The sequence below is a fragment of the Bufo gargarizans genome, chromosome 8 (assembly GCF_014858855.1).
Source record: "Bufo gargarizans isolate SCDJY-AF-19 chromosome 8, ASM1485885v1, whole genome shotgun sequence".
NCBI classification, from domain to species: Eukaryota; Metazoa; Chordata; class Amphibia; order Anura; family Bufonidae; genus Bufo; species Bufo gargarizans.
Genome location: NC_058087.1, coordinates 36,574,694 through 36,600,088, shown reverse-complemented (window position 1 = coordinate 36,600,088; position 25,395 = coordinate 36,574,694). Strand labels below are relative to the sequence as shown.

The following is a 25,395-nucleotide window of genomic DNA, read 5'->3' as shown; positions in this document are numbered from 1 at the left end:
CTCTATTATAGTGGGAGTAAGGGGGGGGTCCAGACTATACAGACTTCTCTGCTGAAACTTTTATTTACCCCTTCAACTCCATCCAGTCCTGCTAAACTCGGAAGCCTCTCACAGCTTGCTTATTGCGTAGGATCCAATCTCATCCTTGGTCCTAAAAGTAGGCCCTGGCACAGAGCAGTAAGGGTGCTGCCAAACACAACAAGGGTCACGAAGGTAACTTTCTTGAAATGCCACCATGTAGGACATTATCTGGCTGGGGTGTTTCCCCATTATTATCAGTAACGGAAGCGTTTTTTGCTGATCCATTACAGATCCAGCAAAAACGCAGATGTGAAAGCAGCCTAACGCAGCAGAGCAATGGGCTGCCAAAGACAAATTTTTGAAGAAAGATACGATCACCTAATAAAACGTACGGATGCTCGAGAGACTGGCTGAATGTTTACAAGGGAGAGTGATGGGGAACGATCGGTTTTCATTCCCAACCATCAGCCCATGGTTCTTAGTGTTTCCAGGGACCATGCAATCGCCCCAAAGCCTACTGCGATGGGCACGGGATTGTACGGACTGGATGAGACTCCATAAACCAGCAATAATATATTTCAGATTAACAAAGCGACAGAAATCCCAGAATAGCAGAAACAAGCTAATAAAGGGTTTACGGCGCCATTACACGTACACAATGCAGAGCCCGCACCTCCACCACACAGGGGACATTAAAGCGCATTCTCGTAACAGTTCAAGGTATTTACTCTCAGAAAGATGATCCCCAAAGAGCCGACGGGAGATCAAATAGGACAAATCTACAGCCCAACTGCAAGCGTCGCTGTGATGTGTGCTGGAGAGCGGAGCAAACACTATTTTCTGATCACGCTGACATGCACTGCAGTACGTGGCTCATCCACAGTCATTAGGTCTCACGTACCAAAACCTAGAATTAAAGTCGTAGTCGTCATACCCAGAGCGGGTTTTATTTCTAAAGCAAAATGTGGAAAATTAAAAAGGGGTTGTCATTAGAGCCAAAAACGGCTGGAACATTAACCTGTGCCAATGATACATATATCTCTCTTGTCCAAGGTCAGGGTAACAGGTTAGGACCCCAAGGGTGGTCAGTTCCAAGGTTGGACAACCCCCTTTAAAGCTGAATTCTAACTGTTTATTTTCCACCGGATAGGGGGATAACTATTGGATCAATGGGGGGGGATCCTACTGCTGGGAACCCCACTGGTCACGAGAACAGATACCCCATACACTTCGGAGTCCTCTGAAATGAGCGGAGCAGCAGGTCGGGCACAAGCCGCTCCATTCATCTGTATGGGAGTTCCAGAGACCACAAAGTACAATGCTGGGCAACTTCCAGAACTCTCATAGAAATGAATAGAGCAGCGATGCGCACGCCCAACCTGCTGTGTCGCTCATTTTTGGGCACTGGGTACCTTGTCTTATGATCAGTGGGGGTCCCAACATTAGGACCCCCAGCAATCTAATAGTTATTGCCTATCCTTTCATCCTATAAAACTGATCACATGTAGTAATCCAGTACAGAATGAAGGATTCTGTGAATTTCCAAGAGAAAGAAATACGTATTGTGGCTGCTGCCATCGAGATTATAGTTGTTTTATGAACTCCCCTTGGAGGTTATCAGAGAAAAAAAAAGGTCAATAAGCCATTTATTTGGGATACACGGGAGTCTAGTTTTGATCACGGTATACAATATTAGGCTCCTTTCACACCTGCGTTCAGGTGTCCGCTCGTGAGCTCCGTTTGAAGGGGCTCACAAGCGGCCCTGAACGCAGCCGTCTGGCCCTAATGCATTCTCAGTGGAGGCGGATCCACTGAGAATGCATCCGTCTGCCAGCGCTCAGTGAGCGGACACCTGAACGCTGCAAGCAGCGTTCGGGTGTCCGCCTGGCCGTGCGGAGGCGAGCGGATCCGTCCAGACTTATAATGTAAGTCAATGGGGACGGTTCTGCTTGAAGATGACACCATATGGCTCAATCTTCAAGCGGATCCGTCCCCCATTGACTTTCAATGTAAAGTCTGAACGGATCCGCTCAGGCTACTTTCACACTTTCTAAGTTCTAATGCAGACGGATCCGTTCTGAACGGAGCCACCGTCTGCATTAATATGAGCGGATCCGTTCAGAACGGATCCGATCGAACGCTAGTGTGAAAGTAGCCTTAGACGGCGTCTTTCAAGTATGCTTGGAACGTGGGACAGTCCTGGTTAATTTGGATTTAGATTATGAGCCCCGATGGAGGAAGAGGTCGTGAGTGATGTGAACAGGAGCTGAGCTGCAGTACCCAGGAGCGATTGGATGACCCATCCTTTGGAAAGCGAAATAGGCCACTGGGGGGGCGCTCATAGGGTGGTATGTACGAATAAAAGATAATCAGAGATCAGGGATGGGCAAACTGTGGCTCTCCAGCTGTTGTAAAACTACAAATCCCATCATGCCCTGCTGTAGGCTGATAACTGTAGGCAGACTGGGAGTTGTAGTTTTACAACAGCTGGAGAGCTGCAGTTTGCCCATCCCTGAGATAGAGGATTAGGCTAACCTTGTGAAGAAGTGCAAGCATAGGCACAACCCTAGTGTACACAGGTAAAAGTAAGGGGGTCTGTGCTGCCAGTGTCGTCTGATCCTCACTAAGAGGGGTTGCCAGCCCCCAGGAGGGATGTAGATCAAGTTCAGCGAGATAAGCGTTAGTGCGAATTCACGCGCCCAACGAGGACACTTATTCGGCGCAACTAAACGAGCACAAGGATGTAGCGTTAACCTTTTTTATTTTTGAAGGTCCTTCAAAAATAAATAAATAAAAAAAAAAAAAAAAGGTCAACTCTACATCCTCGTGCTCGTTTAGCTGCGCCGAAGAAGTGTCCTCGTTGGGCGAGTGAATTCCTACTAACGCTCATCTCGCTGAACCTAACCTTTGGAAATGTCATCAAAGTCCCAGAAAACCCCTTTTAGCTTAAAAAAAAAATAAGGAAAAAAATAATAAAAATAAACCACCACCACCTCGGCAACCCAGTGACAACCCATATGATAGGAGTTGTAATGAGAGTCATACTGGTTGTCAGCTAGAGTTTTCAGAAACAGACATCACAGTATCGTAGACGCATAGAAGTCCTTGAGTTGCCGTTTTGAGCTAAGTCTTATATTTATGGGCAATTATTCCCCCCATAGTTATTATGCAAGTCCCCAAACACCGACGATATGGCGCTGATCCTGAAACGTCAGCCGCACACAATCTGGACTGATAATAGTGATCTGTCCTCCCCATTGGGCTGTACCAGTCATGACGTCGCTTCACCTCCCAGTCCTCATACCGTGGTGCGGCTACACAAACTTTACAAGAAACTCTTATAAACTTCAAAGGCGAAAAAGCAAACGCAGACAAGAAGCTGGGAAGACACACAAAGGGATCAGGGAAGCACAATGCCTCAACACACAATTAACGCTTAGTTCTTCATTTACAAGCAAATTAAAATGTTCGTTCTCAAGCATTTAAGTTTGCAGGCGAAACCAATCTCCCAAATGATAGGGATTATCCTGGTAGGTTAAGGCGTGCCAAACAAACTGGGAGAAAAAGGGAAATCAATATTTAGTTTAGGTGGAAGGAAAAGGGCAGCACATGGCATCAATGACAAACACCAACGTAGCAGAGGTGAATACGCATTTAACTCTTTAATGCTATGCCAAATTTACACATCACATAAGGCCTCATGCACACGAACGTTTTGGTCCGCATCCGAGCCGCAGTTTTTGCGGCTTGGATGCGGACCCATTCACTTCAATGGGGCCGCAAAAGATGCGGACAGCACTCCGTTGCTCTGCAAAAAAAAAAAATTATATATATATATATATATATATATATATATATATATATATATATATATATATATATATATATATATATATATATATATATATAACCTGTCCTATTCTTGTCCATTTTGCGGACAAGAAAAGGCAGTTATATCAATGGCTGTCCGTGCCGTTCCGCGAATTGCGGACCGCAAAACAAACAACAGTCCTGTGCATGAGGCCTCTTTCACACTTCAGTGAATTACATGTGCCGTCCCCATTGATCCAGCCTCTATAATAACCCCCCAATGCTCGAGCTCCTCGTATAGATTATACTTACCTGCTCCCCGACACCCACGTCATTATGGATCTCCCTGCATCTCCCCATTGCAGGGGATCAAAACATCCGGTGACGGGGGGGCAGCCAATAGCAGGCCGCGATGGGGACGAGCCTCCCTAGTATCACGGGTACCACTCCAGCCTGCTATTGGCTGCTCCCCCCGTCACGTGATGTTTTGATTGGCGCAATGGGGAGATGAAGTGGCGGCTGTGCAGGGATCCTGAGCAACTCCGGGTGCCAGGGAGCAGGTAATAGAATGTATACAAGGGGCCCGGGCAATGGAGGGGGGGGGGGGGGTCATTATAGGGGGTTGTATAACCGCTTTAATGTGTGTATTCACACATCAGTGGCTTTCCATGGCACTAAATAATGCCCTACTTTTGCCCATGATTACAGATCCCCCCTCCACATTATAGTCTATGCGTCGGTGAAAACCATGGACATAAACACAAATTGCATATATGTTTGGTCTGTCATTTTCAAAAACCATTGGTAGGAGCTTAGCAGTGTATGTAGAATACAGATGACACACAGAGGGCAAAAAAAAACGGACACGCGGACCAAACACGGATCCTTCACAGATGAAATAATGAGCATCTTGTCACAGACATCGACATGTGAAAGAGGCCTAAAAGGGTTTCCCCGAGATTGCCTCTGGGTAGGTCACCAGTATCTGATCGGTGAGGGTCCAGCACCCGGGAACCCTGGCGATTAGCGGTTTCAGAAGGCAGCAGCACTCCTGTGAGCGCCGTGGACTTCTCAGCTTTTCCTAGGTCAGTGACGTTACGTTCCTCGGGCACTTATCTGAACATTTTACAATTCTCTACATGCTTTCAGCAATGGTCTTTGACAGTCATTCTTGAATGGTCCTTTAAAAGGCAGACATGTTGCAACACTTTCCCTTCCTAGAGAAAGCCGTCTCCATCGCATTAATCACATGCAGGCTGTACTGCAGAGCGCACTGTCAGACTGCTCTCTGGAGTCGCTCCTCGTGAACGTCATAACAGCTGAACATCCTGAACCACCAAATGAGTAACAGATTTCTAGAATCTGGTCAAATCCAAACAGCAATAGTGTTACAAGTAGTACTTCGTTAAAACCAGCAAACATTGTCTGACAAACAGGTTGGCAGATGAGGGGGATGTCAGTCCAGGGACGGCACTGCTGCAGCCAGACACCACCTCTGCCAGTCAGGGGAATGTCTGCTCCGGTAAGCAGGGGACCAGGAGAGCAGGGCAGGCCAGACAGGTGCTGGTAGTGGGAGACTCCATTATTAGGGGTACAGATAGGGCGATCTGACACAAAGACCGGGATCGTCGAACAGTGCGTTGTCTTCCTGGCGCTCAAGTTCGACACATCGCGGATCAGGTTGACAGATTACTGGGAGGGGCTGGAGAAGATCCAGCGGTCATGGTCCATATCGGAACCAATGACAAAGTTAGAGGTAGGTGGAGCGTCCTTAAAAATGATTTTAGGGATTTAGGTCACAAGCTTAGGGCAAGGACCTCAAAAGGTAGCGTTTTCCGAAATACTACCAGTACCACGAGCCACACAAAAAAGGCAGTGGGAGATTAAAAGAGGTTAATAAGTGGCTCTAGAACTGGTTTAGGAAGGAGGGGTTTGGGTTCCTGGAGAACTGGGGGAGAAATGGAAGGAGGGACTACAACAGTTTAGAAGGAAAAAAATAATATAACACAAACACCTCTTAAATGTATGTATACTAATGCCAGAAACCTGACTAATAAAACTGGGGAACTGGAATTAAAGCTAAAAAAGCTAAATTTAGCCTAACTGGGACAAAGTCCTCAAAAATAAAAATACAGCCACAAAATGGGATATCTTTAAAAGCATCCTAAAATCTAATTGTGAGAGGTACATACCTTATGGGAATAAAAGGTTAAAGGGGTTCTGCAGTTTTTAAACTATATTTTAAACTGATGATCTATCATAGCCAGACCCTTATTTCTGATATTTGCAGATTCTATATTGACAGGGAATGTCCCACAGGATTGGCGCATGGCAAATGTGGTGCCAATATTCAAAAAAGGTCCAAAAACAGAGCCTGGAAACTAGGGCTGCAACGATTAATCGATGTAATCGATTATATTCGATAACTGGACTCGTTGTCGACGAATCCAGTTATCGAATAATCGCCGATTCGTTGCTATGCGGGCGGGCGGTCCCTGCATCTTTATTTTACCTTTTTACAATGACGCTCCTGTAACAGCCAGGCAGAGCGGACGGCGGCGTAACGTCACTCACTCACGTGACGCACCTGCTCCGCCCACCTCATGAATGAAGGAGGCGGAGCAGGCGTGTCACGTGAGTGAGTGACGTTACACCGCCGTCCGCTCTGCCTGGCTGTTACAGGAGCGTCATTGTAAAAAGGTAAAATAAAGATGCAGACGTGATTAGTCCGACTTATAAGCATCGGGGCCGGGGCTGTTATGGGGAGGGGGGAGGATCTGTCTATGGCACTGCTATGGGGAGGGGGGAGGATCTGTCTATGGCACTGCTATGGGGAGGGGGGTCTGTGTATAGCACTGCTATGGGGAGGGGGGGGGGGTCTGTGTATAGCACTGCTATGGGGAGGAGGGGGGGTCTGTGTATGGCACTGCTATGGGAAGGGGGATCTGTGCACTGTTATGAGGAAAGGGATCTGTGCACTGTTATGCCCATAACAGTGCACAGATCCCCCTCTCCATAACTGCGCCGCCCACAGATCCCCCTCTCCATAACTGCGCCGCCCACAGATCCCCCTCTCCATAACTGCGCCGCCCACAGATCCCCCTCTCCATAACTGCGCCGCCCACAGATCCCCCTCTCCATAACTGCGCCGCCCACAGATCCCCCTCTCCATAACTGCGCCGCCCACAGATCCCCCTCTCCATAACTGCGCCGCCCACAGATCCCCCTCTCCATAACTGCGCCGCCCACAGATCCCCCTCTCCATAACTGCGCCGCCCACAGATCCCCCTCTCCATAACTGCGCCGCCCACAGATCCCCCTCTCCATAACTGCGCCGTCCACAGATCCCCCTCTCCATAACTGCGCCGTCCACAGATCCCCCTCTCCATAACTGCGCCGTCCACAGATCCCCCTCTCCATAACTGCGCCACCCACAGATCCCCCTCTCCATAACTACGCCACCCACAGATCCCCCTCTCCATAACTGCGCCGTCCACAGATCCCCCATAATAGTGTCGTCCACAGATCCCCCATAATAGTGTCGTCCACAGATCCCCATAATAGTGTCGTCCACAGATCCCCCATAATAGTGTCGTCCACAATTTGTTTTAATATGGCCTTTGAACATATTTTTTCAAGTAAGATCATATAAACCTCTGTTTTGTAATTTAGTCGTTTTTGCCGATTAATCGATTAATCGTAGAAATTAATCGGCAACTAATCGATTATTCAAATAATCGTTAGCTGCAGCCCTACTGGAAACTAACATCTGTCGTGGTTAAACTGTTTGAAGGTTTTCTGAGAGATGCTGCTATCTAGGGCTGCAACGATTAATCGATTATATTCGATAACTGGATTCGTTGTCAACGAATCCAGTTATCGAATAATCGCCGATTCGTTGCTATGCGGGCGGGCGGTCGCTGCATCTTTATTTTACCTTTTTACAATGACGCTCCTGTAACAGCCAGGCAGAGCGGACGGCGGCGTAACGTCACTCACTCACGTGACGCGCCTGCCCAGCCTCCTTCATTCATGAGGTGGGCGGAGCAGGTGCGTCACGTGAGTGAGTGACGTTGCGCCGCCGTCCGCTCTGCCTGGCTGTTACAGGAGAGTCATTGTAAAAAGGTAAAATAAAGATGCAGTGATTAGTCCGACTTATAAGCATCGGGCCGGGGCTGTTATGGGGAGGGGGGAGGATCTGTCTATGGCACTGCTATGGGGAGGGGGGAGGATCTGTCTATGGCACTGCTATGGGGAGGGGGGTCTGTGTATAGCACTGCTATGGGGAGGAGGGTCTGTGTATAGCACTGCTATGGGGAGGGGGATCTGTGCACTGTTATGGGGAAAGGGATCTGTGCACTGTTATGGGGAAAGGGATCTGTGCACTGTTATGGGGAAAGGGATCTGTGCACTGCTATGGGAAGGGGGATCTGTGCACTGTTATGGGGAAAGGGATCTGTGCACTGTTATGCCCATAACAGTGCACAGATCCCCCTCTCCATAACTGCGCCGCCCACAGATCTCCCTCTCCATAACTGCGCCGCCCACAGATCCCCCATAATAGTGTCGCCCACAGATCCCCCATAATAGTGTCGCCCACAGATCCCCCATAATAGTGTCGCCCACAGATCCCCCATAATAGTGTCGCCCACAGATCCCCCATAATAGTGTCGCCCACAATTTGTTTTAATATGGCCTTTGAACATAATTTTTCAAGTAAGATCATATAAACCTCTGTTTTGTAATTTTGTCGTTTTTCCCGATTAATCGAAGAAATTAATCGGCAACTAATCGATTATTCAAATAATCGTTAGCTGCAGCCCTACTGCTATCTTGGAGTACCTCAATGAAAATAAGCAAATAACGCCATATCAGCATGGCTTCATGAGGGATCGGTCATATCACACCAATTTAATCAGTTTCTACGAGGAGGTAAGTTCTAGACTTGACAGCGGCGAATCAATGAATGTCGTATATCTGGACTTCTCCAAAGCATTTGACACTGTACCACATGAAAAGGTTAGTATATAAAATGAGAATGCTCGGACTGAGAGAAAACGTCTGTATGTGGGTAAGTAACTGGCTGAGTGATAGAAAACAGAGGGTGGGTATTAATAGTACACACTCAGATTGGGTCACTGTCACTAGTGGAGTACCTCAGGGGTCAGTATTGGGCCCTATTCTCTTCAATATATTTATTAATGATCTTGTAGAAGGCTTGCACAGTAAAATATACATTTTTGCAGATGACATTAAACGGTGTAAAGTAATTTACACTGAAGAGGACAGTATACTACTACAGAGCGATCTGGATAGATTGGAGGCTAGTGTAGATGAGGTTAAAGGGTACTTTCACACTAGCGGGGTTTTTTTTCCGGTATAGGAGTTCCGTCCTAGGGGCTCTATACTGGAAAAGAACTGATCAGTTTTATCCCCATGCATTCTGAATGGAGCGTTCAGGATGTCTTCAGTTCAGTCTTGCTACGGTTTTATCTCCGGCCAAAAAAAACTGAAGACTTGCCGGAATGCCAGCATTTTTTTTCCATAGGAATGTATTAATGCCGGATCCGGCATTCATAATACCATTAAAAAAAAAAGTTGAAAAAATAAATAAATGCTGGATCCGTTTTGCCGGATGACACTGGAAAGACGGATCTGGCATGTTATTAATTTTCAGCCCGTCAATCATCCAGGAGGCCCAATTACCGGACTGTTGCGAGTTCCCCGGGCAGCTGCCAATGCTACTATAACGCATGGCAAGACTGCACACCATAGTATGTATGACTCGGTTGCCAGCACACTATAATAGCACCAGGTCTGTTTCCCTGAGCTAGCGAGTGGACACTAGCTACTATGTCACCTTCCATACACAACACACAGAAGAGGAGATCTTGCTCCCCTATACCTCTGTAGCACACGATCAGGAGGATATTATACAGCAGTACTAAGCAGTCTGGCTGTGTATCCAGCCCTGAGGCGAGATAAAAAGCTTACTAGAGCCCTATGTAGCTTCTTGTGGTGTCTTCTTGCCTCTGTCTACATCCAGCAGCTCATTCCTCCTCCTCCTCTCACTTCCCTCTCCACAGACCAGGGTGCAGCAACCTTTGGCACTGCAGCTGTTCAACTACAACTCCCAGCATGCACACCTGATAAATTGTTCTCAAAACCACCATAAAAGTCGGAAGAGCATGCTAAAACTAATTTTGCAATAGCTGGAGTACCAGAGGTTTCTGAACCTGACTTTTACAGGCATCATGTAACCGGATCCCTCAGTGAGCTGATAATCTGTCTGGTGTATCAGTGAACAGAGGGTGAATAATCCGTTCAATGGAGGAGGCTAGAGAGAAATGTCTGGTAAGTGGAGAAAGAGGCGTTTTTCTCTCATAAGATTTATTGCAAAGTTTCTTATAGTCGCTTTTACTACTGACTTATTCAAAGTTTGTTGAGGGACCTGTGCCTATTTCAGCCTGAGAAATTCAGAGAAAAGCACTGCATTGATAAAAACCTCAATGTCTAGCATTAAACCTCAAAAGTTTGATACGCTAAGCACAGCTGCAAGTCAGCAAAGAAAATACCGATATAAAACCCACAAAAAAGAAAAAAGAAAAAAAAAAAAAGGAATACTGTTAGAAAGAACAAAGTCACAAAGCAAACATGGCAATGAAAGGATGAAAAGGCCATTCAGAGGCATGTGCGAAGTAGGGCAGAGGGAAGATGCTGAAATACACAAGTCTTTAGAGACGGCAAAATAAGGATTATACTATTGGTTCCAAGACACTAGAGGTGACAGCAGCAGTATATCTGTTTCAGCAGAATTTTTTATTTTTTAAGTCAGTTTTGCCTGAAGTATCGGTACTCGTTCACCAACCTACAACTCATGCTGGGTTTGGCCAACATTAATCTGTAATGATCAGCAGGTGCGAACCCGCTGTCCCAAGTGGCCAACCTCCTCAGGGAGGGGGAGGGGGGGGGATTACTAAGTGTACCCCTCGTTCTTCACAATACTTTTGATGGTGAGGTTATACTTTCCCAAGGGGTACACCAGGCCCTACCTCTGAAGGGGGAGGGGGGGGTTGGAACATGAGGAAATGAGAACCTGGGTTTGGACGCACTGGACTGGCCTCCAGAGGGTGCCAGGTGGCCAGAAGCTGATCATACGGAGACAAAGCAATGTCGGGATACAGAGTCTGAAGTTAGGGCAGGCAGCAATATGGATAAGTCCGTAAAGGAGGTACGAGGCCAGGGAAGGTGGCAAGATAGCAAAATCCATAAGACACAAGGTCAGGGCAGAAAGGCAAGGTCTGTTACACAAGATGCAGGGCCCGGTAAACAGTAATGACAGAAAGGAGATAGAAAGTTGCTCAGGCGCCTTCCTGTAGAAGGAGGTGCCTTTAAATACCCTCTGCAGACCAGTCATAGGCTGGGGAAAATAGGAGGCGTCCGCATGCTGCCTTACATAAGGAGGAGAGACACGCCCGCACACACCCTATATGCACACAAGGAACTCTGAGCCAAAGTGCAAGCGCTGCTCAGAGCCAAGAGGGAGATGCTGGAGGCAGGAACCCCAAAAACCACAGCCAAGAACCCCGCTGTCCACGCCGAGTCAGCACAGCGTACAGCGGTGGTGAGGAGTGAGTAAGCCCTGCGCCCGAACCTGCGTGTGGGGACAGAATGGCCGGCACAGGAAACGGGGTTAACATAATCTAATGTTTACGGGCACTCACTGCTCCTTCTCTCCCCGGTCTCTAAGGTTGTCCACTACTGTCTTGACCCTGCTGCAACCAACCCATCTGTGGCAGCAGCGGTGCCCTTCTCCCCTTGCGTCATGTCAAGCGGTCACATGGCACAAGGGGAGGAGGTCACCGCCGAAGCCAACAATTGGGTTCAGCAGCATTAAGATGGAAAAGGACATCCTGGGAGCACAGTGGAGTAGCCAAGATGAGAAAAAGCAGGGAGCCATAGCTAGGAAGCAGTTAAGATTCCCTTTGTAGGTCTGCCCACCACCAAAAGGTGCACAACCTCTTTCATGCTCAAACATCAACTCTGGAGGACTTCTGTATTAGTAACTGTTGGCCGAGCTCCATGTAACCCATGTGTGACCTCCTTCCCTGACATTTTGTCAAGCCTTATGAAAATCTCATAAAAGTAGCATGTCCACATCCCACTTATATCCAGCTTTACCCAGAACAACTCATTAATGACCACTTTACTACAAACACATCTATGACAACAAATCCTATTAGGACTTGAATCATTCCAACGTTCTCAGTTATTGTGGCTGAGAACTAGATCTTCGTCCATGGGTGTTAGTAATCCCATGACTTGTATGCAATGCCATCTGAGAAAATCCTGATGTATGATTCATTTATTTATTTTTTTCCCTCTAAAAGGCACATAAAACTGAGGACTCATTCTGAGGTTCACGGTTGTGGCCTGACTCCTGCCTGAAATACGTAGCTGCTCTACAGATCTTAGGTTTACCTGGAGCCGGGACTTTCCAGACTGCATGGTCTATCATGGTAACCATGATGCAGAAGTGAACAGAACCTAAGAAAGTACAAATTTAGGAATCAAGAGATTCTTTTTAGGAGGAGATCCTTTTTTGTTATTTAAACACTTTTCTTCAACAAATGGAAATCAAGTTGATCCATTTGTGCCCCCCACCCCCAACCTGGTGCATCAACATTAACCATGAGATCATTTAGGATTCTGCATAGATACGCCATAAAAATACTTACAGTTGCAAGAAAAAGTATGTGAACCCTTTGGAATGATATGGATTTCTGCACAAATTGGTCATAAAATGTGATCTGATCTTCATCTAAGTCACAACAATAGACAATCACAGTCTGCTTAAACTAATAACACACAAAGAATTAAATGTTACCATGTTTTTATTGAACACACCATGTAAACATTTACAGTTCAGGTGGAAAAAGTATGTGAACCCCTAGACTAATGACATCTCCAAGAGCTAATTGGAGTGAGGTGTCAGCCAACTGGAGTCCAATCAATGACATGAGATTGGAGGTGTTGGTTACAGCTGCCCTGCACAAAACTCACACCAGTTCTGGGTTTGCTTTTCACAAGAAGCCTTGCCTGATGTGAATGATGCCTCACACAAAAGAGCTCTCAGAAGACCTACGATTAAGAATTGTTGACTTGCATAAAGCTGGAAAGGGTTACAGAAAGTTTCTCCAAAAGCCTTGGTGTTCATCAGTCCACGGTAAGACAAATTGTCTATAAATGGAGAAAGTTCAGCACTGCTGCTACTCTCCCTAGGAGTGGCCGTCCTGTAAAGATGACTGCAAGAGCACAGCGCAGACTGCTCAATGAGGTGAAGAAAAAGAGTGTCAGCTAAAGACTTACAAAAGTCTCTGGCATATGCCAACATCCCTGTTAGCAAATTTACGATATGTAAAACACTGAACAAGAATGGATTTCATGGGAGGATACCACAGAGGAAGCCTCTGCTGTCCAAAAAAAAACATTGCTGCACGTTTACAGTTTGCACAAGAGCATCTGGGTGTTCCACAGCAGTACTGGCAAAATATTCTGTGGACAGATGAAACCAAAGTGGAGTTGTATGGAAGAAACACACAACACTATGTGTGGAGAAAAAGAGGCACAGCACACAAACATCAAAACCTCATCCCAACTGTGAAGTATGGTGGTAGGGGCATCATGGTTTGGGGCTGCTTTGCTGCGTCAGGGCCTGGACGGCTTGCTATCATCGAAGGAAAAATAAATTCAAGTTTATCAAGACATTTTGCAGGAGAACTTAAAAGGCCATCTGTCCACCAGCTGAAGCTCAACAGAAGATGGGTGTTGCAACAGGACAATGACCCAAACCTTAGAAGTAAATCAACAACAGAATGGCTTAAACAGAAGAAAATACGCCTTCTGGAGTGGCCCTGTCAGAGTCCTGACCTCAACCCGATTGAGATGCTGTGGCATGACCTCAAGAAAGCGATTCACACCAGACATCCCAAGAATATTGCTGAACTGAAACAGTTCTGTAAAGAGGAATGGCCAAGAATTACTCCTGACCGTTGTGCACGTCTGATCTGCAACTACAGGAAACGTTTGGTTGAAGTTATTGCTGCCAAAGGAGGTTCAACCAGTTATTAAATCCAAGGGTTCACATACTTTTTCCACCTGCACTGTGAATGTTTACATGGTGTGTTCAATAAAAACATGGTAATATTTAATTCTTTGTGTGTTATTAGTTTAAGCAGACTGTGATTGTCTATTGTTTTATGACCAATTTGTGCAGAAATCCATATCATTCCAAAGGGTTCACATACTTTTTCTTGCAACTGTAGATGTAGGTTCATTCATTGCCAAATGGTCAATTCTCTTCCATTCTGTATTGTGACCTGTACTTGGACTTATGGTCAGCTCAGGCAGGGAGAAGAGGTATAAAGAAAAGGTTTATATAATATTGTCCCCTTTTTGGGGGGGTGGAAAAAACAAAAGTGGACAAGTAAAGTCAGTGTCACGTATGTAGAGAAAAGCCTGCCAGAGCTCTCTGGATCCGGCATTGCCAAATGGTAGCAGAATGCCAGTCAGCCCCATAAACTATAATGGGGTCCAGCTATTACCATGCAATTATGCTGGGATTAGGTCCGCAGCAGCTTTTTGTCTCGCGGTTTCCTGCCATTCTATGACGGAACAAGCTGCCAGAAGACTATACTGAATGTGAAATTATCCTTATTCACACTGCATTATAACCATTAGTATGTGGTCCTGTGCGTGCATGCGAGGGAAGGTTGTATACAGCGCCATTTTAATCCAGATGGTGTAAAAGCTGCACTTTCAGGTGGCTGCAGATAGCAGCTGCGGTATAGTCAGCTAAGATACGGTGTAACCGATCTGACCAAAGCGTTCTCCACACCATTAATCAATGTAACGTAATATACCGCTCTCCGTGTATGTCATAAAATAAAAAAAGGGGTGAATAAAGTTGGGTTTCCATGGAAACCATTTCTGCAGTTATACAAGTGTGTGGTAAGAGAATGCAATGTTCTGTTCAATCGCAGAATTAATTTCATGAAAAATGTAAGCATCCTACAGGTGTCTTGTCCCTTGCTGGGGTGATTTTTCTCATTATTATTGCCAGTCTATAACTTGTCTGTAACTGCGTCCGGGCCATTTCATGTGGTACCTATGACACTGGCTGACCAGTTACATGTGCGCTGGGCAGCTGAAGACATCTGTGCTGGTCCGATGTTCATGTGTGTCCACATTGCTGAGAAAAGTGACGTTTTAATATATGAAAATGAGCCTCTAGGAGCAACTGGGGCGTTGCCGTTACACCTAGAGGCTCAGCTCTCTCTGCAATTGCTCGCAGCACAGAAGAGAACTGCCGGTGAGCCCCTCTCCTGTATTGCGCCTGTCCAGATACTGATGCGCACGGCCCAGCTTGAGACTTTAGGAGAAGTCAGGACCAGATACGAGGACGTTTTCACTGTCTGACCATGTCAAAGTGCAGAGGGGACGGCAGTTGGAGAGAGAGCAGAGCCTCTAGGTGTAATGTTAACCCCCCTGTTGCTCCTAGAGGCTTGTTTGCATATATCAAAGCAGATGACCTATAAAGGGGTTGTCTCGTCTGAGACAAATGGGGGATATCGCTAGGATATGCCCCTATTGTCTGATGGGTGCGAGGTGGGACCCGCACCCATCTCCTAAACAGAGCCCTGCAAAGTGGTGGCTGGAGGACTCCGGTCCGGCCACCACCAAGCGCTCTCCCCATAGAAGTGAATGGGAGCGCACCGCTCATGACTGTCCACCACTCCCACTGACTTCTATGAGCCAGTGCTCGGCTATTTTCGGCAGCCCCACAGAAATGAATGGAGGGCAGCTGCGCATGCGCAGTGCGCCCACCACCACTTTCAGTACTCCAATATACCCCCATTGTCTGAGATGAGACAACCCCTTCAAGGTATTCTACTGTATGGCATAACATTGTATACTAAAAAAAATAAAAAACTACAGTATGAACAGAGCCCAGGAAACATAGAATGTGTCGGCAGATAAGAACCATTTGGCCCATCTAGTCTGCCCAATATACTGAATACTATGGATAGCCCCCGGCCATCTTATATGAAGAATGAAGCACAGCTTCCATTCATAGAAGAGCTAGAACAGCTGAGGCTACTACTTTCACACTAGCATTTTTTGTTAGATCCAGCAGGGTTCAGCAAAAACGCTTTCGTTACTGATAACACAACCGTCTGCATCCGTGAACGGATCCGGTTGTATTATCTGTAACATAGCCAAGACGGATCCGTCATGAACTCCACTGAAAATCAATGTAGAACGGATCAGTTTTCTATTGTGGCAGAGAAAACTGATCCGTCCCCATTGACTTGCATTGTGTGTCATGACTGATCTGTCTTGCTCCGCATCCCAGGACGGGAAGCAAACTGCAGCATGCTGTGGTTTGCTCTCCGGTATAAGCGCATTTTGGAGCACTCTATTCTGTTCAGTTACGTTTTGTCCCCATTGACAATGAATGGGGACAAAACGGAAGCGTTCTTTTCCGGTATTGAGCCACTATGACGGATCTCAATACCAGAAGATATTAACGCTAGTGTGAAAGTAGCCTAAACAGTCTCGACTTATAAAGAGGATCTATTACGATTCCATAATTTGTGACAGAAAGAATAGCAGCTGTATTAATCTTGTCCTCAGATATACTGAAGCCACCGGTGGACACCCAAAACCACTAGTGTGAACAGATCCTTACACAAGTGTCAGATTATTTTTAAACAGCGATGACTAGTACCACACAATGGTTCATCTGATGGATACAGGCGGTTAATAACTTGCTAGCGCATGTTATTACGTTATGTCACAGTTTGGTAATTATCATGTTTACATTGCACTAGACCAGGGTTTCTCAACTCCGGTCCTCGGGACCCACCTACCGGTCGAATTTTCAGGATTTCCTTAGTATTGAGCAGGCGATATAATTAGTGTCAATGCATCAGGACTTACCACAGGTATTCATTCTGTGGGATATTCTCAAATCCTGACCGGTAGGCGGCTCCCGAGGACCGGAGCTGAGAAACCCTACACTACACCTATACACTTAATTAGGATTTCCATTGCAGAATTGTGAAGCGGGCGTTCTCATGAGCTTTACAAAGCTTGTCCTGGTTGTAAATGTTAATCCAGCTTTCCCACAACTGCGGGTCCTCTAGACCTCGGAGGGGCGTTCCCTGGCAGGTAGTACAAGACTCCTTGGTGTAATGTCACTCAACAGGGAGGGCGCGGATGGTGCATGCCTGACCTGCTGCTCCATTGAAGAGGCTGTCCAGGTTCTGGATACTGATGAAATAGCTCGGTGTGCATTCCGTTTCCGTATGTCCACTTCACAAAAAAATAGAACGTTATATTCTTGTCTATTTGGCGGACAAGGACAGGCATTGTTACAACGGATCCGCCCAAAAAAAAAAAAAAAGGTCATTTTTTTATTTATTTTTTCAGCTGTGCTTTGCGGACCGCAAAATACATAGTCATGTGCATGAGCCTGTAGGAAAAGTTGTTAATAACCAAATAGCGAGGGTCCGACACCCGCACTGATCGTCCATCTTCATCCACTGGGAACAGCTGAAGAAAGCTTTGCCCATTGCGTAGGTGCCCTGCCAGGGTTACGCAGCGTTGTAATATCAGAAACAGCGGCATTAAAACTACAGAGCTCTGCCTGGTGAACGCTCAATGGGACAGGGCGCTCACTGAAGCTCTGAGGGATCATTCACACTTCAGTGTGCTGTCCGTGTTCTGAAGTCCTGGATTAGCTACCCTGTCCATCAAAAATCTGAGCCAGCAGAGTGTGCAAGCACAGAGGTCCATTCACACTGCTTTTGCAATTTACGCAGGCGGTGCAAGTCAGAAGAATTTCCCAGAACATGCTACTGTATAGGCATATAAGGGAAGAATCCTCTCCCTTGCTAATGAAAAGTGGCGTTAAAAAGTCACAGGTGCAACTATCAGTTTTACGCCGCCCTCGACACTTTCCCTACAGGGGGCGTGGCAGACGGCTCCGACAAATTTATCTTCTGGCTCCAATGAAGCCAGAGATCTACGGCAGCTCTAAGCTGCCACAGATTTCCGTTTAGGTGCACGGACTGCACGAGGAAGCGCCAAAATTTATGACGAGGCATGCACCTAACTTAGAGGCATCCTCCAGCGGCGCAGGGGATATCAAGACAAGCATATGACTTGATAAGTCTCCCCCGTAGTGTCATGTAGTTGTACCGCATGCAAGTTAAATAAATGTTCACCATGTAGTATACGTTTTTTTTGGGCCTGATGGAACAGCACCACAAACTATGCTATTCCATACAATTAAGGGGCAAAGTTAAGAAGTTATCCCCTATCTAGAAGACAGGGAATAACTAACTGATCACAGGTGTGTGTGTGGGGTGGGGGGGGGGGGGCGGTCCAACTGCTGAGACCCCCACGATCCTGAGGACAAGGGTCCCGGTCCCTACCAATCTGATGGAGCAGCAGGTCAGGCATGCACCTTGCCGCTCCATTCATTCTCTACGGCAGCACTGGAGATTTCTGGCAGTCCCATAAAGAATGAATAGAGTGGCATGGTGCATACTTGACCGCCAGTTCCATCAGACAAGGGGAATGGGACTCCTGCTCTTGGGGTGCCGACTCGCCCTGCGATCAGACCACCAGCAATCAGTTAGTTACCCCCTATCCAGTGGATAGGGGAGAACCTCTAAACCTGGCACAAACCCTTTAAAAATAATGTATACTTATGTAAACCAGCCCGACAGAGGCCAAATGAAACACTCTTCAGGACTGGGGATAGATCCGACGTACGCTCTAGAAGCTTTCCTGGCACATACGTCAAACGGACACTGAAAATGCAGTGTGAATTCAGCTTAAGACAAATTAATTGTTGTGTTACTGGCACGTGTCATAAAGCATTCATCCGCAGCTGATGATTCAGAAAGTCATGATACATCAGTCGTGACTCAAACATGAAGACAAAAACTTGGAAAGAAACTGTAAAGCCCCATATTTCCAACATATTTAAATACTGCACATAAAGAAGTTCAAAAAATATATAAATAAAATAGACAATAGCAAAAATAACCAATAAAATAAACACTAACTTTTGTAATTTGTTGGGGATAAAAGAAATAACACTATATATACCTTAATTGGAGCTGTGGAAAACTTTACTTTCCTTGCCAGGGCTAGGTCTTCTTCCTCCGACAGGCCGGGTACTTCCTCACAATCGCTGAAGTCATAATCCGCGTCTTCATCTACCACAAGTTTTTCATTGTCAGTTGTAGGATGTTCTCCTTCAGTGTCTCGGTCATCATCAAAGGCTGCATTTTCAATACCAAAAGCTTCAGTAGAATATCTTATTACGTTTTTGTTGTTATCGATCTGTTCTTCAAATTCGCTTCCATCTTCCTCGTCACTGTCCACCTCCTCTTGGGCTTCCTCTGCTGGTTTCATGACAACCTCCGTGCGAGCGTTTGTTACCTCGTCCACAGGAGCATTATGTTCTTCTTCCTTGAACTTTCTCTCTGCGATCTGGAGGCTGTCATTGAGACATGGCTTGGGACCGAGCGCCTTTATGTCCTCAAAGACGTCATCTTTTAAGTTTGCATCTTCTTCACTCTCAGAAGATTCATTTTGTAGAACCACCAGCTGCGCTCGCACCATCTCAGTCTGAGATTTTTTAGATGCAGAATCCTCAGAAACATCTCCTTTTGTAGACGGAAGCGTATTGTTATTCTGAAGAGAACTGGAATTATCTTTTCCAGCCTTATCACCACCCAAGCTAAGGTCCTCTCCTACCTTTCGATCCTGAGCAGAAATGTTTTTGGTCCCTTCATTATTTAGTCCTGTATCGGTCAAGGAATTAGAGTGGTTTACGGTCACAGATGAAGCAGTACTGCTGGACTCTATTAGAATTTCGTTAGTCTTGGACAAGTCTTTAGGTTCCTCTCCGTCACTGTCAGCAAGAAAACTTTCTAATCTCCTGCTTATGGGTCCTGCATTTAAGGAGGAAGAGGATGATGAAGATGTTGACCTGTGACCATGAAACTGACTGTTCTCAGAGGACGTAGACGTGTTGGACTTTGTTGAAGCGTTAATGGGGCTATGATCACAAGAGCCACTTTCCATTTCAACAGATCCATGTCTATGGTCAAGCCTGATCACCTTGTCCTCCTTGGTTGGAGAAGACCTGTCTAAAGTAGCCTGGCGGTTGAGATTTCTTTCAAATAGTTTTCTGGTTTCTGAAAATTTCTCCGCCAAAGCTACTTTATCCAAATCTACTTCTTCAACTGTATTGACCGATTTATCTAAACCCGGAACATCAGGGCTGATGTTTAAGGCATTGTTCTTTTGCACGCTTACATGAGTGTTGGTCGGTGGAGAAGAAACCTCGGGCTTTATAAGTTTGCTTTCCACCGGATCAGGAGGAGAGGAGCTCATCTGCATGAACATATTCTTGATCTTATGCACCCTATTACCATACGAGGCACGGCCTCGGTTAAGGTCTCCTTGTGCTCCATTAGCGTTTAATTTCAAAGACGTAGGCTTTGGAGAGATTTCTGGCTTGACCCCATCAAATGAACACTTGATAGCGTGGAAATCAGACTTATAAGTATTCCTGTGTGGAGACGCACTCCTGAGGGTCCGCTCCCCTTTGCCTTCTGTTTTCATCATTTTTTTTTTTTTTTTTCGTCACAAAGTTGGCCCACTTGAGAAAATGTACGTCGTCACTCCCCTTTCCGCATGGACAGCAAGGATCATAGGAATTAATGCAGCGCTGGGTTCATGGGAAATCCCGAGCAGTGAATCACTCCCTCCGCACTCAGCTGTCTGTCTAATTTCATTGCCACAAGACGACCATCTGCTGAACGAAAGAAGAACAAAATCATACAGGGGAACAAAACATTTTTCCATGATGCTTTGTAACAAGACTGTGCAAAAGAGACATCTGCATAGCAGATCGAGAACCACCAAATGCTGGAGGGAAAAAAGCAAAGTTGTACAAGATCTGGAATAAAAGGGGACAATGAAGGATAAAAATGTTCTGCAAATGACCCGCTGCACTCCAATAACCTAACAGGAAGCCAAACAAGGTTAAAACGGGACCAGGAACTCAAACACTAAGGGGAGCCGAAGGTTCCCTGTCTGTATTGAGAAGGGTCAAGTGACAAACCATCTTAGAAGATGTTTCTGTACCAAAGTAACCGTGACATGAAGGATCAGTTCCTCAATTATGTTTAGTATAATTAACACACAGTGAGACCTGTCCAGAAGACAATTTCATCTCAAGTGGTGAAAGACCACCCTAGTAGGAGGGCAACTTTCAGTGGTCGTCTCAAACAGGTTTCACTGTATTTAAAGGGGTTTTCCCAGAGGTTACTTTGGATAGGTCATCAGTATCAGATCAGTGGGGGTCTAACATCCAGGACCACTGCCGATCAGTTGTTTGAGAAGGCACCGGATAAGATACATCATCAATATTGAAAGGGTTTCCGAGATTTTTATACTGATGACCTGTCCTCAGGGCAGGTTAACAATAGCAACACCCCCGCCAATCAGCTTTTTGAGGAGGCCTTTCCAAACATAGCACCATCCCGAGGACAGGTCATCAATATCAAAATCTCAGACAACCCCAAGGCCTCACATTTTCAAGACAAGCCTGTACAAACATCTGACCTGGTTGCGGCGGCCTGTGATGGTTAGAACTGTGAAAACATCCAAGCGGACAGTGCGCCACCGCTTCCCTAACTTCCATTCACTTGTATAGGTGTATTAGGTGACCACCAACACCACCAATTACTAGAGCTCTATTTCCATCGGTGCCATCGACTTTGAATAGAGAGGCAGATCGCATGCTCAACCACTGCTCCACTCAATCTCCCCCTAGTAGCGGGGGTCCCGGCAGTCAGACCCCACCGATCCAGCATCCATCACCTATCCAGTGCTTCTGGCTGGAATACTTCTTTAAGATTATAGGCAGCAACCCACACCGCTTTATACCTGCTGCCGATATCTAGCACCGTCATTTACTTTTTCCTTGCTTATACAGCGCCGTACAGAGACAGTCACCATTCACACCAGTCCTTGTCCCCAGTGGGACTCACACTGGAACCAATTTCATAGGAAATTGAGATATATATATATATATATATATATATATATATATATATATATATATATATATATATATATATATAGTAACTGGGCTGCATGCGCTTAACATGACGTCCTAGGCTGCCCCGATCCGGAAAAGGGTCACGCTCAAAAGGGTTAAGATCAAGAAGTCAACAGGAGTTGCTGTCCCTTGTAGTTCCACAAGGTACTGATAAGACCTGCAATCTGACGCAGAGATGTTGACGGACTGTCACGCGTTGCTGTCATTGTCCCAGTGACTTCTACAAAGTGCAACTTCGGTACGGGATGGGATGAGAAGCGCGGCGTATGCCAAATGACAGGCATCTTGACGGGCACATAGCATGCCTCAACGCTCTGCAATGGAGTGCATGCCTAGTACTACAACCCCCAGCAGGCACAGAGTATACATCATTATGGTAGATTTCTCATAGGGACGCTATAAAAATGTCATTTACAGCTTTTCTGCGGCTTCCTGAACTTGCTGTGACACCACACAAGGCACCCAGGCTTCCATTCAAGTCCTACAAAGGGCTTCCAAGTCTTTCTGGAAGGCAGCCCAGCTGGGTGAGCGGCTGCAGACAATGAGGAGCACACAATGGATGTGGATGCAGAGGAGCAAACGGGGGAAGTGGAGCACAAGGATCAGTGCGCCAGAGGCTGGAAGTTAGGGGCCCCCAGCAGCGCCCCCACCCCTCCAACACAAAGCGGTGCACACCCCCAGGACCGGCCCGAGCTCACACGTACTCTGCCCGCTCCATGCGACCTCCAAGAAAACTTTACAAAGTTACCTGAACTCCTGTTCTTTGCCCCCCTCCTAATAGCGTGCGATGGACCCGCCCAGTGCAGACATACGAAGCCAAGGAATAATACAACCGGACTCGCGGGGGGAGGCAGAGTGCTAGGTGCTAAGGAAGGCTTCTTATGTCACTCTTAGCCGTGCCGCCATCACTTTTCCCTCCTCCCCCTGGTTTCGACTCCTTCTTCTTCCTCCTCGTTCTTCCCAAATAACTAACTGCCGAGCCGAGCGCGTCCACGGCGCCCAGCCAATCCGGGGCTCGCGGCGGCGCGCACTCCGGCTCTGACACAGGCCAGAGAAGAGGAGGAGGAGGAGGAAGAGGCTCCAGGAGAACTTCCCAAGGCGCGCCCCCGAGGCCCGCTGCGCGTGCCCGCCTGCATGATACTGCCAGCCTGTGAGAGGCCGAGGACAGTCCCGGGCCGGCCAGCCTGGTAGCGTGGTGTTCACACCGCACGTCATCTGCAGCGGGAAAGATAGACGGTGTGCCGCACCTGAAACAAGAGTTCTGAAAAGGCCGGGATTTATAGCGGGGCGCCATATACCAGCCAAACTATACATTTGTTGTTCTGAAGGCAGAGGCGGACTGGGAACTTAAAGTGGCCCTGGAAAAAAACTAAAAGTGGCCCCATGTTGTAGGTGGGCGTGGGGCCAAATTGACAGAAGGTGGGCAACATAAGTAGTCAGGAACAACATATGTAGGTGGAGCCAGCAATACCACAGTGCAGAACACTATACCGCCACAGCAGAACCAGATACCACAGTGCAGAACACTATACCGCCACAGCAGAACCAGATACCACAGTGCAGAACACTATACCGCCACAGCAGAACCAGATACCACAGTGCAGAACGCTATACCGCCACAGCAGAACCAGATACCACAGTGCAGAACACTATACCAGCCCCAGCAGAACCAGATACCACAGTGGAGAACACTATACCAGCCCCAGCAGAACCAGATACCACAGTGCAGAACACTATACCAGCCCCAGCAGAACCAGATACCACAGTGCAGAACACTATACCAGCCCCAGCAGAACCAGATACCACAGTGGAGAACACTATACCAGCCCCAGCAGAACCAGATACTACAGTGCAGAACACTATACCAGCCACAGCAGAACCAGATACCACAGTGCAGAACACTATACCAGCCCCAGCAGAACCAAATACCACAGTGCAGCACAATATACTGCCACAGCAGAACCAGATACCACAGTGCAGAACACTATACCGCCACAGCAGAACCAGATACCACAGTGGAGAACACTATACCGCCACAGCAGAACCATATACCACAGTGCAGAACACTATACCAGCCCCAGCAGAACCAGATACCACAGTGCAGAACACTATACCAGCCACAGCAGAACCAGATACCACAGTGCAGAACGCTATACCGCCACAGCAGAACCAGATACCACAGTGCAGAACGCTATACCGCCACAGCAGAACCAGATACCACAGTGCAGAACACTATACCGCCACAGCAGAACCAGATACCACAGTGCAGAACACTATACCGCCACAGCAGAACTAGATACCACAGTGCAGAACACTATACCGCCACAGCAGAACCAGATACCACAGTGCAGAACACTATACCGCCACAGCAGAACCAGATACCACAGTGCAGAACACTATACCGCCACAGCAGAACCAGATACCACAGTGCAGAACACTATACCGCCACAGCAGAACCAAATACCACAGTGCAGAACACTATACCGCCACAGCAGAACCAGATACCACAGTGCAGAACACTATACCGCCACAGCAGAACCAGATACCACAGTGCAGAACACTATACCGCCACAGCAGAACCAGATACCACAGTGCAGAACACTATACCGCCACAGCAGAACCAGATACCACAGTGCAGAACACTATACCGCCACAGCAGAACCAGATACCACAGTGCAGAACATAATACTGCCGCCTGTGCCATAGTATTAAACTGAGGATGGAGATACAGTTGAATTTATGAGGGCACCTGCGGCTGCTGGCCAGGTACATAGGAGAGAATCAGATTGTAATGTACCCGGCTGGTGGCTGTGAGGAGGCTTGGGTGATTCCCCTCCCCCACCCGCCCCATGCATTGGCCCACCAGGAAATTTCCCAGTAGGGTCTATGGCTAATCTGCCCCTGGTTGTTAGTGCCACAATGTAGTACACAAATAAACCCACCCTACAGAGCCGCAATACAGCCATATAGTGCTTAATTAATATATTATCATGTAGAGAAAGTGAATACCATGCACTTACTAATGTATTGTGATTCTCCATGTTGCCTCAGGGGCATAGCTAAAAGCTCATGGGCCCTAGTGCAAGAGTTCAGCTTGGGCCCCCCTTCCCTCAGTGCTTGTTGGAAAGGGGCAGGGGAGCACGTAGCCTTCCTGCTGCCGGAGGCAAACATTGAAAGGGCACCCCCTCATGCCAAATTCTTGACCTAACCCCATCCCTCCAGCCAGAGGTGTAAATTGACCAGCATGCACTTTCTATAATCCCAGTGTCTTATGTGGCACAAAGGTCTTTGGGCCCCTCAGGCTCCTGGGCCCGGTAGTGACTGCTACCTCTGCACCCCCTATAGCTGCG

The 25,395-nt window shown here is 47.1% G+C and overlaps 1 protein-coding gene across 4 annotated transcripts in view; it reads right to left on the bottom strand.

Moving 5' to 3' along the window:
- LOC122944462 (neurabin-1-like) overlaps positions 1-23,046 on the bottom strand; it is a 102,909-nt gene extending 79,863 nt beyond the window's left edge. The window contains exons 1-2 of one of the 4 annotated variants that reach the window (XM_044302744.1): positions 22,794-23,046; positions 19,015-20,734 (exon numbers count right to left, since the gene is read on the bottom strand). In XM_044302744.1, the coding sequence (XP_044158679.1) occupies positions 19,015-20,544 (1,530 nt within the window). In that variant the 5' untranslated portion in view covers positions 20,545-20,734; positions 22,794-23,046. The remainder of the gene's footprint in view (positions 1-19,014; positions 20,735-22,793) is intronic. The other 3 variants (XM_044302741.1, XM_044302742.1, XM_044302743.1) reach the window with 3 other exon arrangements.
- Positions 23,047-25,395: the final 2,349 nt, after the last annotated feature.